The sequence below is a fragment of the Jaculus jaculus genome, chromosome 4 (genome assembly GCF_020740685.1).
Source record: "Jaculus jaculus isolate mJacJac1 chromosome 4, mJacJac1.mat.Y.cur, whole genome shotgun sequence".
NCBI lineage: Eukaryota > Metazoa > Chordata > Mammalia > Rodentia > Dipodidae > Jaculus > Jaculus jaculus.
Window position 1 is genome coordinate 20,303,290 of NC_059105.1, and position 13,292 is coordinate 20,316,581.

At 49.8% G+C, this 13,292-nt stretch overlaps 1 protein-coding gene across 1 annotated transcript in view; it reads left to right on the forward strand.

The window, feature by feature from the left end:
- Positions 1–13,292, forward strand: part of Mroh2a (maestro heat like repeat family member 2A) — a 50,849-nt gene that overhangs the window by 18,458 nt on the left and 19,099 nt on the right. Inside the window, exons 18-24 of the mRNA XM_012949593.2 lie at positions 173–280; positions 1,251–1,370; positions 1,504–1,626; positions 5,440–5,592; positions 7,420–7,542; positions 8,459–8,538; positions 10,848–10,956. Coding sequence (XP_012805047.2) covers positions 173–280; positions 1,251–1,370; positions 1,504–1,626; positions 5,440–5,592; positions 7,420–7,542; positions 8,459–8,538; positions 10,848–10,956 — 816 coding nt within the window. The remainder of the gene's footprint in view (positions 1–172; positions 281–1,250; positions 1,371–1,503; positions 1,627–5,439; positions 5,593–7,419; positions 7,543–8,458; positions 8,539–10,847; positions 10,957–13,292) is intronic.

Here is a 13,292-nt window from a genome sequence, read left to right on the forward strand (position 1 = left end):
CACCCTCAGACACAGACACACAGGACGCTAGCTCTAGGTTGGGGATCCACGGACTGAATGATCTCAAGATTTGGAGGGGGCCCAGAAAGTGCAAGTCCCCGTTCAAGGTCACATAGCACTCCCAAGAGTCTAGTCTGCGACCAAGGCTGGGGCCCTTGACTTTGCTCCCCAGTTTCTAAGAAACTCCCTCAGGAAGACCCGTGGGACCAACTGGAGCCTGCGCCTGAGCAAGGAGCTCAACAACCAGCTGGAGGCCTTCAGCAGCCCTTCACTGGAGAAGGTGCGTCCTTGCCGAGCAGGGCAGTCCAAACGGGGGGGGGGGGGAGCCTCGGGGAGACAAGACGCTCATGACGTCATGCGTGTCAGGTTGAATGGACCAATGGTTAGTTAGTGTCTTGGGAGGTGAGGTGGGTGGCCTAGTCCAGTCATTTTTAGTTTAGTTTCATTTATTTTTCCATATTCTGGTTCATAGCCACATGTTTATATTTGTTTATAGAAAGTTTTTTGTTGTATCTCAAAAACTATCAAATGTTTTGAAAGAACTCAGAGAAGGTCTCAATAAGCAGAAAAATGTCCCATGTTCATGGATTGGGTGATATAGTTAAGACAGTGATCCTCCCCAGTTTGTCTCCAGAGTAACATCACTTCCCTTTATAATACTACTTCTCCCTCCTATGTTGATGTGTTGACCCAGAAGTCAGATGTGAACTTAGTACAATAGCCAATATAGTTCTTAAAAAGAACAGAGTCAGGGCTGGAGGGATGGCTTAGTGGTTAAGGCGTTTGCCTGCAAAGACAAAGGACCCAGGTTCAATTCCCCAGGACCCGTGTTAGCCAGATGCACAAGGGTGTACACACGTCTGGAGTTTGTTTGCAGTGGCTGGAGGCCCTGGCACACCCATCCCCCCTCTCTCCCTCTTTCTCTGTCAAATAAGTAAATTAATTAAATAAACATTTAAAATAAATTTATTTAAAATAAATAAATATTTTAAAAAAACAGAGTCAGCTGGGCATGGTGGCTCATGCCTGTAATCCCAGCACTCAGGAGGTACAGGTAGGAGGATTACTATGAGTTAGAGGCCAGTTTAGGACTACAGAGTGAGCTCCAGGTCAGCATAAATAGCTGTGTATTAAAAAAGAAGAAGAAGAAAAAAAAAAAAAAACCAACCAGGAGTCTTATATAGTAAGAGTTCCCCACAGCGCCACCTGGAGGCTGGAGGCCAGAGCTGCTTCCTCTTCTCCCTCTGCAGGGCTTTCTGTACCGGGCCCTGGGCTTTACCTTAGGCACCGGCCTGGAGGCGGACAGGGTAGAGGTGTTGTTGCTGGAGCTGCTGTACAAGACCGACTATAGCAACGAGTTTGACAGGGAGGTGAGGGCACCTGCAGTCTCTATTGTTTACATCCTTTGGGAGCCTGGGGGTACATGTGTGTTCATGCATGTGCTTGTGTGTGTGTGTGCCCATGTGTGCCCCCTGCCTTCACCCTGGCCTGGCTTCCCTGCAGGGTGTGATCCTGTGTTTCGGTCTATGTGCCCGGGGCCAAGTGAAGACAGTGATGAATGTCCTCCAAGAATTTGAGGAGAGGATCCAGGAATCGGAGCAGTCCTGGCAGATTGGGGCCTGGCGGGTAAGGTTCCTCATGCCACAGCTGGGCCTCAGTCTCAGGCCTCAGACCACAGTGCTAGAGGCCAGATCAAGGCTCTTGCTACATTTTCCAGGGGAACGCTCGCCTATGTCTAAGTGGCAGGGTGGAAGCTTGCTCCGCAGAGCTTTCGCTGTTGGACCATCTGAAGAACACAGAGTCTTTACCTTTGGATGTTCATGCTGGGATCTTCTCACCAGCATGGAGTCTCCAAGGGTTCAGAGTCCAATCTCACCTAGCCCCACAGATCTGAGGGTGCTAGGTGGGTGCTGCCCATGGAGCAAGCCGTGCCTCAGTGAGTCACTGGTGCTAGGATGGAGGGTGATGAAGGAGCCACGTTCATCCCACAGTATTCCTCACAAGGAAGCTTGTCAGATGGCACAGGGCCAATCCACAGAGAAGCCAGGGGTTAGATGCCCTCTTTGCTCTAGAGACGGGCTTTCAGGCTGTGGTCTCAGGGAGAAGCCATCTAGAGTCATCAATGCCTCTGGCATTAAATAAAGCCTTGACCTCAGACTCTTGTGCCTGGGGTCGGATTGTTTCAACAGAGAGAAATGAAACTGTCCCGGGCTTCTGCCCCAGCTTCTCTACACAGCGGAACCCGAGGTCTGGGTTTCTGCTCAAGGATCACTAACGTGGGGTCTCTCCGGATCCCTGTCCAAGAGGTGTGATCTCCAGCACTGCCTCCCACTCTGAGGTAGTTCAGAGCATGTGTGCAGCAGATGGAGCTGAATCTATCTATTTCCATGGGATGCCCAGCCTCGAGGCCCTTGGCCTTGAGCATGCACCTGAGTGGTGAAGGTATGGTTGCCAGTGAGCTGGGGGCCACTTGCTCTACCCAGATTGCAGGAAGCAGAGAAGCTCTTCCAATGCTGGTCTTTGGCAGGAGCAGCAGCAAGTGGCAAGCGAGAGAGCTCTCCTGCGAGCCTCGCCGCCTGAATCCTTCGCTCTGGCAGGCCTGGGAAGCAGGGATTCCTCGGTCATCCCGGGAACAGGTATCCAGGGGCGCTCAGGAAGCATCCAGAGAGCTTCCAGAGGCAGCTCTCAGGCCTGGGGTGTCTGAGACACCTCAGCCCCAGAGTTACCGTGGCTCTACCTCAACTACTGTCACGGCTGCCCAGTTGTCCCCATGGCTCTGTTACCTCGAGAGCCCAGCAGCTTCTCCTTCAGTTGTCAAGCAGCCATTTCTGCAGTGACAGCAGCCACCTTCTCGTTGCTAGGACACAACACCCGACCAGAAGCAGCTCGTGGAGGGAAAGGGTTTATTTCTGACAAGGGGAAGTTTCATCATGTTAGGGGGAAAGCAAGACAAGAGCTGACAGGTGAGGGTCACATCTCCACAGCAGCAGGGACGAAGTAGACAGAGTGAGCTGAGTGGGGCAAGAGCCACTGGGTTCTAACACCCCAAAACCTGCACCCAATAACCCACCTCCTCCAGCAAGCCGCCATTTCCCAAATGTTCCACAAACTTCCCAAACAGTGCCACCAGGTGCAGATGAAGAATGAGGCTTAACACTGACGCACGTTAGGGGGACATTCCACATTCAAACCACCGCAGAGGCTCCCCCTGCTGGCTGCTCCGGTCACTGCCTCTGCTCTGCTCTCTGCTGCCATGGCTTCTCCGTGCTACCAGCCCAGCCTGCTCTACCAAGAGTCGGCAAGGAAAGACCACTCGACAGAAGCTTTTTAAAAATATATTTTTTTTACTTATTTATTTGGGGGAGAGAAAGAGATAGAGAGAGAGAATGGGCGCTCCAGGGCTTCCAGCCACTGCAAAGAACTCCAGAAGCACGCCCCTCCTTGTGCATCTGGCTTACGTGGGTCCTGGGGAATCAAACCAGGGTTCTTTGGCTTTGCAGGCAAATGCCTTAACCGCTAAGCCATCTGCTCCAGCCCTAACAGAAGCTTTTTATTGAGACTAATGCTGTAGCACGGGAGGGCTCTCCAATAGTGGCATTGTACTTTTTGCACTGGTCATAGCAGTCTCTGCTAGGCTATTAGGGGAAGTGCACCTCACCTCCCATCCAGACAGAAGTGGTTGCAGCAAAAGTCTGGAATAAGCTCCTCGGAGCGTTGATGGCTGGGGCCATGCCCCTGGGAGCCCGAGCAAGCAGCTGTAATGGTCATGCAGCCTCCCCAAGTGTCTGTGGCATGTTCAAGATGATTAGCGCGCTAGTATAAGGCTGGTCTGAAAGGCTGTTTGACTCATGGTCCTTTTACTCAAAGCAGCCAGAGTAGCAAGGAAGAGTCCAGTTAGAAAGTCAAATTGGAGCTGGGCATGGTGGCGCGTGCCTTTAATCCCAGTACACGGGAGGCAGAAGTAGGAGGGTTGCTGTGAGTTCAAGGCCAGCCTGAGACTACATAGTGAGTTCCAGGGCAGCCTGAGCTAGAGTGAGACCCTACCTCCAAAAACCAAAAAAAAAAAAAACAAAAACGGCAAGTTGCCTTGTTCTCTTAATGAACAATGGACAATCGACATCAGGAGTGTTTAACATGAGAACTTACCATTGACTCTAACGGAGATTGTACTTTACATGAGAACTGACTTTACCATTGATACTAACAGATTGTGTTTAACATGAGACCTGACCTTACCATCGACACTAACAGAGATGGTGTTTAACATGAGAGCTTAATTTACCATTGACTCTGACAGAGATTGTGCTTTTAAAATTATTTATTTCTTTTGTGAGTGTGGGGGGTATACATGTGTGAGTGTGCGTGTGGAAGCCAGAGGTCGACATTGGGTGTCTTGCTCCATCACTCTCCGCCTTTTTTCAACACAGGGTCTCTCACTGATCTCAGAGCTCACTGACAAGCTAGCTCTTGGGCATTTGCCTGTCTCTGCCTCCCCAGAACTGGGGTTACAGGCACGTGCCACCACACTCAGCTTTTTTTTTTTTTTAATTTATTTATTTGAGAGCGACAGACACAGAGAGAAAGACAGATAGAGGGAGAGAGAGAGAATGGGCGCGCCAGGGCTTCCAGCCTCTGCAAACGAACTCCAGACGCGTGCGCCCCCTTGTGCATCTGGCTAACGTGGGACCCGGGGAACCGAGCCTCGAACCGGGGTCCTTAGGCTTCACAGGCAAGCGCTTAACCACTAAGCCATCTCTCCAGCCCCACACTCAGCTTTTACATGGATCAAACTCAAGTCCTCCTGTTTGTGCTGCGAGTGCTTAACCGCTGAGCCATCCCCCAGCAATCTCAGCAGTGCTTTCACAACGCTTATCACCGCCCAGCGGAGAGGTGGCTCTTCCTCAGCTGTCTTGGTGCGAAGGCGTGCTCAGGTAGCCTCTGTTTTAGGACTGTCCACAAAAACCTCCACTCACAGCTGGTCCTGGCATCTGTCCTCGGATGAAAGCCTCCCAGGGTGAGACCTGATCTGTCTCATTCAACATGTCTTGCCCAGTGCCTAGTATATAATTAGTGCTCAATAAATGCAGCCAAAGAAAAGATTGAAGACCCAAAGAGCAGCCATTGAAAACCTTCTCTCTCTCTCTCTCTTTTTTTTTTCGAGGTAGGGTCTCACTCTAGCCCAGGCTGACCTGGAATTCACTATGGAGTCTTGGGGTGGCCTCTAACTCATGGTGATCCTATTACCTCTGCCTCCTGGGTGCTGGGGTTAAAGGTGTGCGTCACCATGCCCAGCGAAAACCTTCTATTGACTCAAAAGTTCCTTCAGTTGTGCCGCCAGAGACTGTCCTCCACATGGCCTTGGCAGTGTCTGTTGCCCCGTGGGGACAAGCTGAGCCACCCCAGCACCCTCAGAAGTCCCTCTCTCTCACTGTCCTGCAGAAAGACCACCCCTGGAGACGGGAGACAGTGAAGAGTGCCCTCATGGTGATATACAGCTGCGTGTCCTTGAACTGCCACCCCCAGATGCTCCTTGCCTATGCGGACAGCCCCATCACTGCCAAGATCATTCACCACTACTCCAGCAGCTGCCAGGTAACCCACAGCTGCTCCTTCCCGGGGCCAGGCTGACCGAGTGTCATCCCCCATCACACACCAGGCACCCCACCCAGAAGACCTCTAGGCATCCAGCCAGACCAACATCTGGGGAGTCCCTTGCTCACACTTGTTCTTTGGTGTCACACCAGGGAGGAGGGAACGGTTCTGTGGAGTGCTGGGTGGGTGAGTCCCGCCTCTTCTCAGGCTCTCCCGCTCCCTAAGCCTCAACTCTGGCCTTACTCTAACACCTGGTCCAGGCCTGTACATGAAGGAAAGAAGTGAGTTGCCTTTGAAGAATCACAAACAGATCTGATACCATGTTGGGATGGCAAAAAATGGAAAAAAATGCAGCAGTATTATTTTTATTTTTGAAAATTGTAGCAAAACACATTAAATGAAAGTTATCACGATGGGGCTGGGGAGATGGCTCAGTGTTCAAGGTGCTTGGTTCACAAGTCTGCTGCCTGGGGTTCAGTCCCTCGGCACCCATGCAAAGCCTTGTGGAGAGAGGAGCAAGTGTCTGTGATTTCAACGTGCCTATGGCAATGGGAGGCAGAGTCAAGGGAACCCCAAAGCTCATGGGCCAGATAAGCAAATAACAAAAGAGACCCTGTCTCAAAAAAGGTGGAAGGATTGGGGCTGGAGAGATGGCTTAGCGGTTAAGCGCTTGCCTGTGAAGCCTAAGGACACCGGTTCGAGTCTTGATTCCCCAGGACCTACATTAGCCAGATGCACAAGGGGTCGCACGCATCTGTAGTTCGTTTGCAGTGGCTGGAGACCCTGGCGTGCTCATTCTCTCTCTCTCTCCATTTATCTGCCTTTCTCACTCTGTCTGTAGCTCTCAAATAAATAAATTTTTAAAAATGAACAAAAAGTTTTTTTAAAAGGTAGAGGGATCGAATGGACACTCTGAGGTGGTCCTCTGACCTCCAGTGACACATGTGCAGTGGCACAGACACATCCATATGCACAGACGTCATGCACACATGTGTAGATGCATACAAATAAAATGGAAAGAGTTACCAGGTGAGATTTGAATGCACAGTTCAGTGGTGGTAAGTGCATTCACACTGTCATGTGGCCCTTACCACCATCCATTTCCGGCATTCTTCATCTTGCAAAACTGAAGCCCTGGCCCCATTATTAAACACCAACTGCCAATTTCTCCTTCTCTCAGCAACTGGCAACCTACTTTCCTCTTCTTTATTTTAATGCTTTTATTTTATTGATTTGAGAGAGAGAGGGGCAGACAGAGAAATAGAGTACAGGCATATCAGGGCCTATGGTTGCTGCAGACAAATTCTAGATGCGTGAGCCACTGTGCATCTGGTTTCACAGGGGTACTTGGGAATAGAATCCAGGCCATCAGGCTTTGTAAGCAAGAGCCTTTAACTGTTGATCCATCTCTCCATCCCTCCTACTTTCTTTCTCTATGATTCTGATTGGTCCAGGTTCCCTGGGACATGACATGGAATCATACACTAACTATCCAACTGTTTTATTTCAACATCTCAGGCTGCATGAGACACAGGGTTTCCCTGGTCACTGAATATGCCTTCTCAGCTGAATTGCTATCCTTGGGCACAGGAGCACTGGGGGTGGCATATTTGGTGGAGACCTGGGTGCTGTCCCCTCTCCAGTGTCTTCCCATGGGGCAGATGCTAAATGACTGGTTGAAGGACCAAGGAGGTGCTGTCACTCAAAGTGCCTGGATGTGGAACTTTCTTCCAAGAAGAAGAAGGGTCCCTGAACAAGGACTGGCTCTGGGCCTTTGAAAGCCCCTCACCAACAGGCTCTCCTCCCCATCCTTCTCTGGGCACACAGGACACCAGCCTCAAAATGGCCTTCATGAAGAGTGTTGTGCAGGTCACCAGTGCCCTCCGAAGCATCAAGGTCCTGGAGGATTTCCAGTTTGCCCACAAGTCTGCTCTCACTGGCCTTATAACAGTGAGTGGCTCAGGGTTCCTGGGTACAGACTGGGTGACTTGAGGTATAGTAAACTTCTCTGACTGCTTCCTGACTGAGGTATTCTGAGTTCTTTGGGGTGTCTATGGGACAGGGGGCTGTGGACCCCTTCCTGTCCCAGGTCTGCCTTGATCTGCCCAACTATAAGAGCTCTGAGAATAACTTTGGGTGGGCAGGGGGTGTCTCATAAAGAGATTCACAGCCATGAAAGAGTTTGGAAACCAGGGAAGGACCTCAGTGGACTTGCACCCAATGGTGCCCAGGGGAGGCCAGTTCAGGGACTGGTATTGAGAGGCATACTAGGGCCCAGCTGCATTGGTACTTCTCCACGGGAGGGGCCCAGGGGACAGCAATCTAGAAGCAGGACTAAGCCCATTGTTTGCCCTGAACTTATGCAAAATTGAATCTGCTGACTGTCTGCAGGCTGAGGGCATCTGTGCATCAGCCAGTGTCCCTGGTCCAGAGATTTCCCCACTCCTCCATGGCTGCCAATGCATTGAGATCTGGGAAACTTCCAGAACTGTACCGGAAACAGTCCTTGGGGGAAGCAAGCCACAGGTGGACCAGAATGCTCTCAGTGTAGTATTTCATGACATATTTTTAATGTCGTGTCATTTAATGGGCTCAGCCCATTAAACAAGCAATTGAGTCTTATAGATAGGGCAAGAGAACATGGGCTTGGGAGGGGGAAATGTGTGGCTGAGGACAAGGAGCTCAGGCCCACGTGGGCCCACTCCTCCATGCCCATCGCTGCCACAGGCCTGGTGAACCTAAAAGAAAGGAGGTGGTGTGGGACTCTAGAGCTCATTATGAAGTATCAAGTCGTCGCAGTCCCTGGTGCTCCCCTTTCTGGGTCTCTGGGTGACCAGTAATTCACTGCCTTGCTTGCTCGGAGCAGGTGATCATCAAGGCAGAGCCCACTGACCAACTGGTCTCTCCCGTGAGGATGATGGCGATGGGCGCTCTCTCATGCCTGAGGTGAGCTGGGGCCCTCCTGGGGATGAGAGAAAGGCCACGGCCCACCCCTTTGCGCCTCTCCAGGCACCTCTGTGACAAGCTGCTGCACAGCAACTTCCAGGGGTGATGGCTAGACTAGAAGGTGGGGCCCGTCCCTTTCTGGAATTATCCAGAGCCCTGGACGCTGGGCGCTTCTCCCTGAATAGGGTGGTGAGCGGTGGGTGTGGGGGGTCTCTTCTTTAGCCAAAGGGGAGAGATGTTTTTAGCAAGGCATCGCAGTAGTTATACTGGACAAGAAGACAACCTTGGGCTGGAGAGATGGCTTACCTGTGAAGCCTAAGGACCCCGGTTCGAGACTCAATTCCCCAGGACCCATGTTAGCCAGATGCACAAGGGGGTGCACACATCTGGAGTTTGTTTGCAGTGGCTGGAGGCCCTGGTGCACCCATTCTCTCTCTGCCTCTCTCTCTCTCTCTCTCTCTCTCCCTGTTGCTCTCAATAAATAACTAAAATAAATTTAAAAAAATTTTTTTAAAAAAGAAGATAACCTTTACATTTAGACTAGGCTTAATCAATTAACAGAATGCTGTTTATTGACAGGGTTTAGACAAAGTAATATGATAGCCAAGGCTTACCTTCTTAGCATTGCCAGTCTATTGGAGGGGAGGAGGAAGGGAAAACTTGTGGATTTGAGACATTGGTGTTTGGGTCATCTTAAGCACATATCACTGTGGAGAGGAGTCGTGCTTTAGGCTCTTAGCAGACCCACTTTTTGCCGTAAGTGGCAGCGCACAGGAGCTCTTAAATGTTTCATCCCCCTCAACACAGCAAGGGTTGTTACATATGGGGCAAGACCTGGGCCTAACCTTTCAGGGACTTAGAGAAAAAACAAACACATGAAAAATACTTACAGGGACTAGAGAGATAGCTTAGTAGTTAAGGTGCTTGCCTGTGAAGCCTAAGACCCAGGTTCAATTCTCCAGTACCCATAAAAGCCAGATGTACGAGGTGGTACGTGCATCTGGAATTTGTTTGCAGTGGCAGGAGGCCCTGGCATGCCCCCATCTGCCTCTCTTTTTCTCTTTCTCTCATAAATAAGTAAATAAAATATTTTTTAAAATATTATAGATTAGAGTTGACTGAGAAGAATATGTGTGTAAATGATCTCTAAAGTTTATTTTTAAATATTTTTTTCAGGTTTCCTTCATCACTCTTTTTTAAATATTTTTTTATTTTTTATTTTTTTAATTTTTATTAACATTTTCCAGGAATATAAAAAAATATCCCATGGTAATTCCCTCCCCCCCCCCACTTTCCCCTTTGAAATTCCATTCTCCATCATATTACCTCCCCATCTCAATCATTGTATTAAATATTTTTTTTTGAGAGAGGGAAAGAGGCAGAGCGAGAGAGAGAGGGAGGGAGAGAATGGGTGCACCAGGGCTCCCAGCTACTGCATACAAACTCCAGATGCACGCTCCACCTGGCTTATGTGGATCCTGGGGAATTGAACCGAGGTCATTTGGCTTTGCAAGCAAGTACCTTACCCGCTAATCCATCCCTCCGTCCCTAAAGGTTTTTTTTTTTTTTTTTTAAGTAGGATAATACACTTGAGTCTCTGCAGAGTAGGACCGTCAAATAGACTTGGTGCAGAGTCAGCATTGGACTTTGCAAAGGGCTTAAATAGAGTGGCTGGATTTATTTAGAAGTTGAGGCCCTACAGAGAACAGGCCAAAAGGAGTTTAGGTTAAGGTAGGTAGGTGGCCTCTCAACAACTCCAGGGCATAATGGAAACGCTAGCTGCCACCTAGAGGGTTTCTTCAGGCTGTAATGTGCCCCAGGGGCTTGGATTCAGCAGGTCTCCCACGTGGTCTCCTGGAGTTTACACTGCTAATGGACTCTAAGGTGCTACTGCGCTTCTCCAGGTAAAAGACTTTGAAAAGCCTGAAGCGGGGCCTCCTGGGAAAATCACATTCTGTGCTATGATCTAGGATGAAGGAGAGACATGGACTCAGAGCAGGCTTCAGGAAGGGGCAGAGGTGACCCGTGGTGCAGGTCATTGAGCCCAGGTCCCCCCGTATGTGCTAAGCAAGCACTCTGCCAGCTGACGTCCATCCCTGGGCCCTTGCTATGTCCTCTTCACGAACTGGCCCTTGATTGTGGTGCCGTGACCTTGATCCCAGACGCAGCATTGGATGCTGGTGGCCAGGCAGAGCAGGGGCCCTGAGCAGGGACATGGGGGTTAGTCTGTGACATGCTTCCTTGCCCAGCCCACAGCAGGGCCATAGCTCCCCAATAACCACTGTTCTTGGTACTGTCTCTTTCCCCAGCCCACTGAAGCCTTTCTACTCCTCAGAGGAAAGCAGTGAGCTCATGGATATCAGCATACAGTCCGTAATTTCTCTTCAACCTCCAGGGGAAGACAATGAATCCATTAAGGTGAGTGCCTTAAGAATCTCCTCATTTTCTGGGTCAGAACCTAGAAGTTTACATTGACATGGATGGAGTCCACCTTAGCAATATGTCAGTGGGCTCTCCTAATGAGTGCTAGGTAATGCTAGCTGCTGTGATGGATAGACCCTGGGACTATAGTGATCTGATCAGATACAAGTTTATTTCTCACCCAAGTAAAGCCCAGTGGTCAGTGGGGGAGAGTGTGAGACTGTTTCTTACAGTTATCAGGGACCCAGGCTAACAGAGACCTCCCTATTTTTAGGGTGGGTTTTTTTTTTTTTTTTTTTGAGGTAAAGTCTCACTCTAGTCCAGGCTGACCTGGAATTCACTATGGAGTCTCAGGGTGGCCTCAAACTCACAGTGATCCTCCTACTACTGCCTCCCAAGTGCTGGGATTAAAGACATGTGCCACGATGAGCAGCCTACCTCCAATTTTTAACATATGGTGATTCAGGATTTTGGAGTTGTGGGGACCCACCCCAAGCCTATGAACTCCAACTTTTAGGTTCTTATCCATTTTAACAAAAATTGAGGAAACAGACTCTGAGAAAGGTAAATTGTAAATGATGAGATGTACTTAAAGAGAATTGGTATCTAGGGGAAGGCTAGAAACACTTAAGACAGAAGGACATTCCCTCTCCTTACGTAGCTGGAAAGGGAGGTGAGAAAATAGAAGGCAAGGGGGAGAAGCCCATGGAGAGGGAACACACACACATACACGTACACACACACACATAAACATAGATACACACACACATACATGTACACACACATACATACACATATACACACATACATGTATGCACATACATACATACATACACACACACGGGAAGCAAAGCATAAGAACATCGTTCTATCACCTTCACACTCACGTAGGGCTCAGGAAAAACTGGATAAGGCAGGACTCAGGGCTTAAGGAAAGGTAGCAAAGAGAGAAAACAACCAGGAGCAAGACAGCAAAGTGACCAGGCGAGAAGAAATTCTTTTCCCTCTTTCCAGCCTACTGGTCACGGGGCTTTACTTGGATGAGAACTAAACTTGTACCTGATTAAACCACTAGAGTTCAGGGCATATCCGTCACAGCAGCTAGCATTACCTCACACTCACCAGCAGCCTGGCGGGGAAGAGAGAAAGAGCTTTCCAAACAGAGAATTACGTTCTGTGACTTCTGTAATCGGGAGAGTCCGGTGACCAGAGAATACAGCCAAGAGAGCCAAAGGCATCAGAGATCAAAGGGCCCATAGCGTAGAGGGAAATCAAACATGGAATAAAGTGAGAAGGCCTGGAAACAAAGCTCATGCAGGAAGCAAGTGGGATGATAGCCAGGCAGGCAAGACGCTCCGGGCTCAGAAGTGGGAGAGGGTCTGCACACTGGTGCTCAGACGGACCCCACATACAGGCCTGGATGGGCGAGGGAAAGGCAGGCACCCACGCAAGCTCTTTAGAGCTCGGACGTCCAATTAGGATGGACCTTGTCGTCAGTTAGGGATGCAGTGGAGGGGTTGATTGGTTCCTGGACTCAGGGGACTCGAGAGGGGCCAGCCGGCTGGGCTGGGCTGAGGAAGAAGCAGGCAGCGTTGCTGGAAGCTATCTTGGGTGAGACTGGAGTAGATGTGAGTTCTTGTTCTGCCAGAGCAGGCCAGGTGGCGTCTCTTTGAGCTTCTGTCCTTGTGTGACTGCCTATTAAACACTCTTTTGCTCCTGTTTCTCCCTCAGTGGTTCCCAAGGTCCCCGTGGAGATTAGCATCCAAGCTGGACACAGGGTAGAGGAAATGTGTGGAAGATTCTTGATCAATTTTGCCCCTTTTCCATGGGCCAGAATGTAGTCCCCATGGCTCCTTCTACTGGGGCATGTAGTCCCTGACCTGATGGCTGCTTCCAAGTCACTCTGTGGAAGAGGAGACTATTTCTTTGTGGACGGGTGGCTGCCTCTCTTTCAAAGGCCTGTTGTAGGTTAAGGCATCGGGAGAACTAGGCTTTTAAAATTTATTTGTTTATTTTTATTTGTATTTATTTGAGAGTGACAGACAGAGAAGGAAAGATGCAGAGAGAGAGAGAGAGAGAGAGAGAGAGAGAGAGAGAGACAGAATGGGCGCATCAGTAAATGACTGTAAATGACCTCCAGATGTGTGTGCCACCTTGTGCATCTGGCTAACTTGGGTACTGGGGAATTGATCCTCGAACCAGGGTCCTTAGGCTTCACAGGCAAGCGCTTAACCACTAAACCATCTCTCCAGTTCTAAATATTTTTATTTATTTATTTGACAGAGAGAGAGCGAGAGAATGGGCACACCAGGGCCTCCAGTCACTGCAAACAA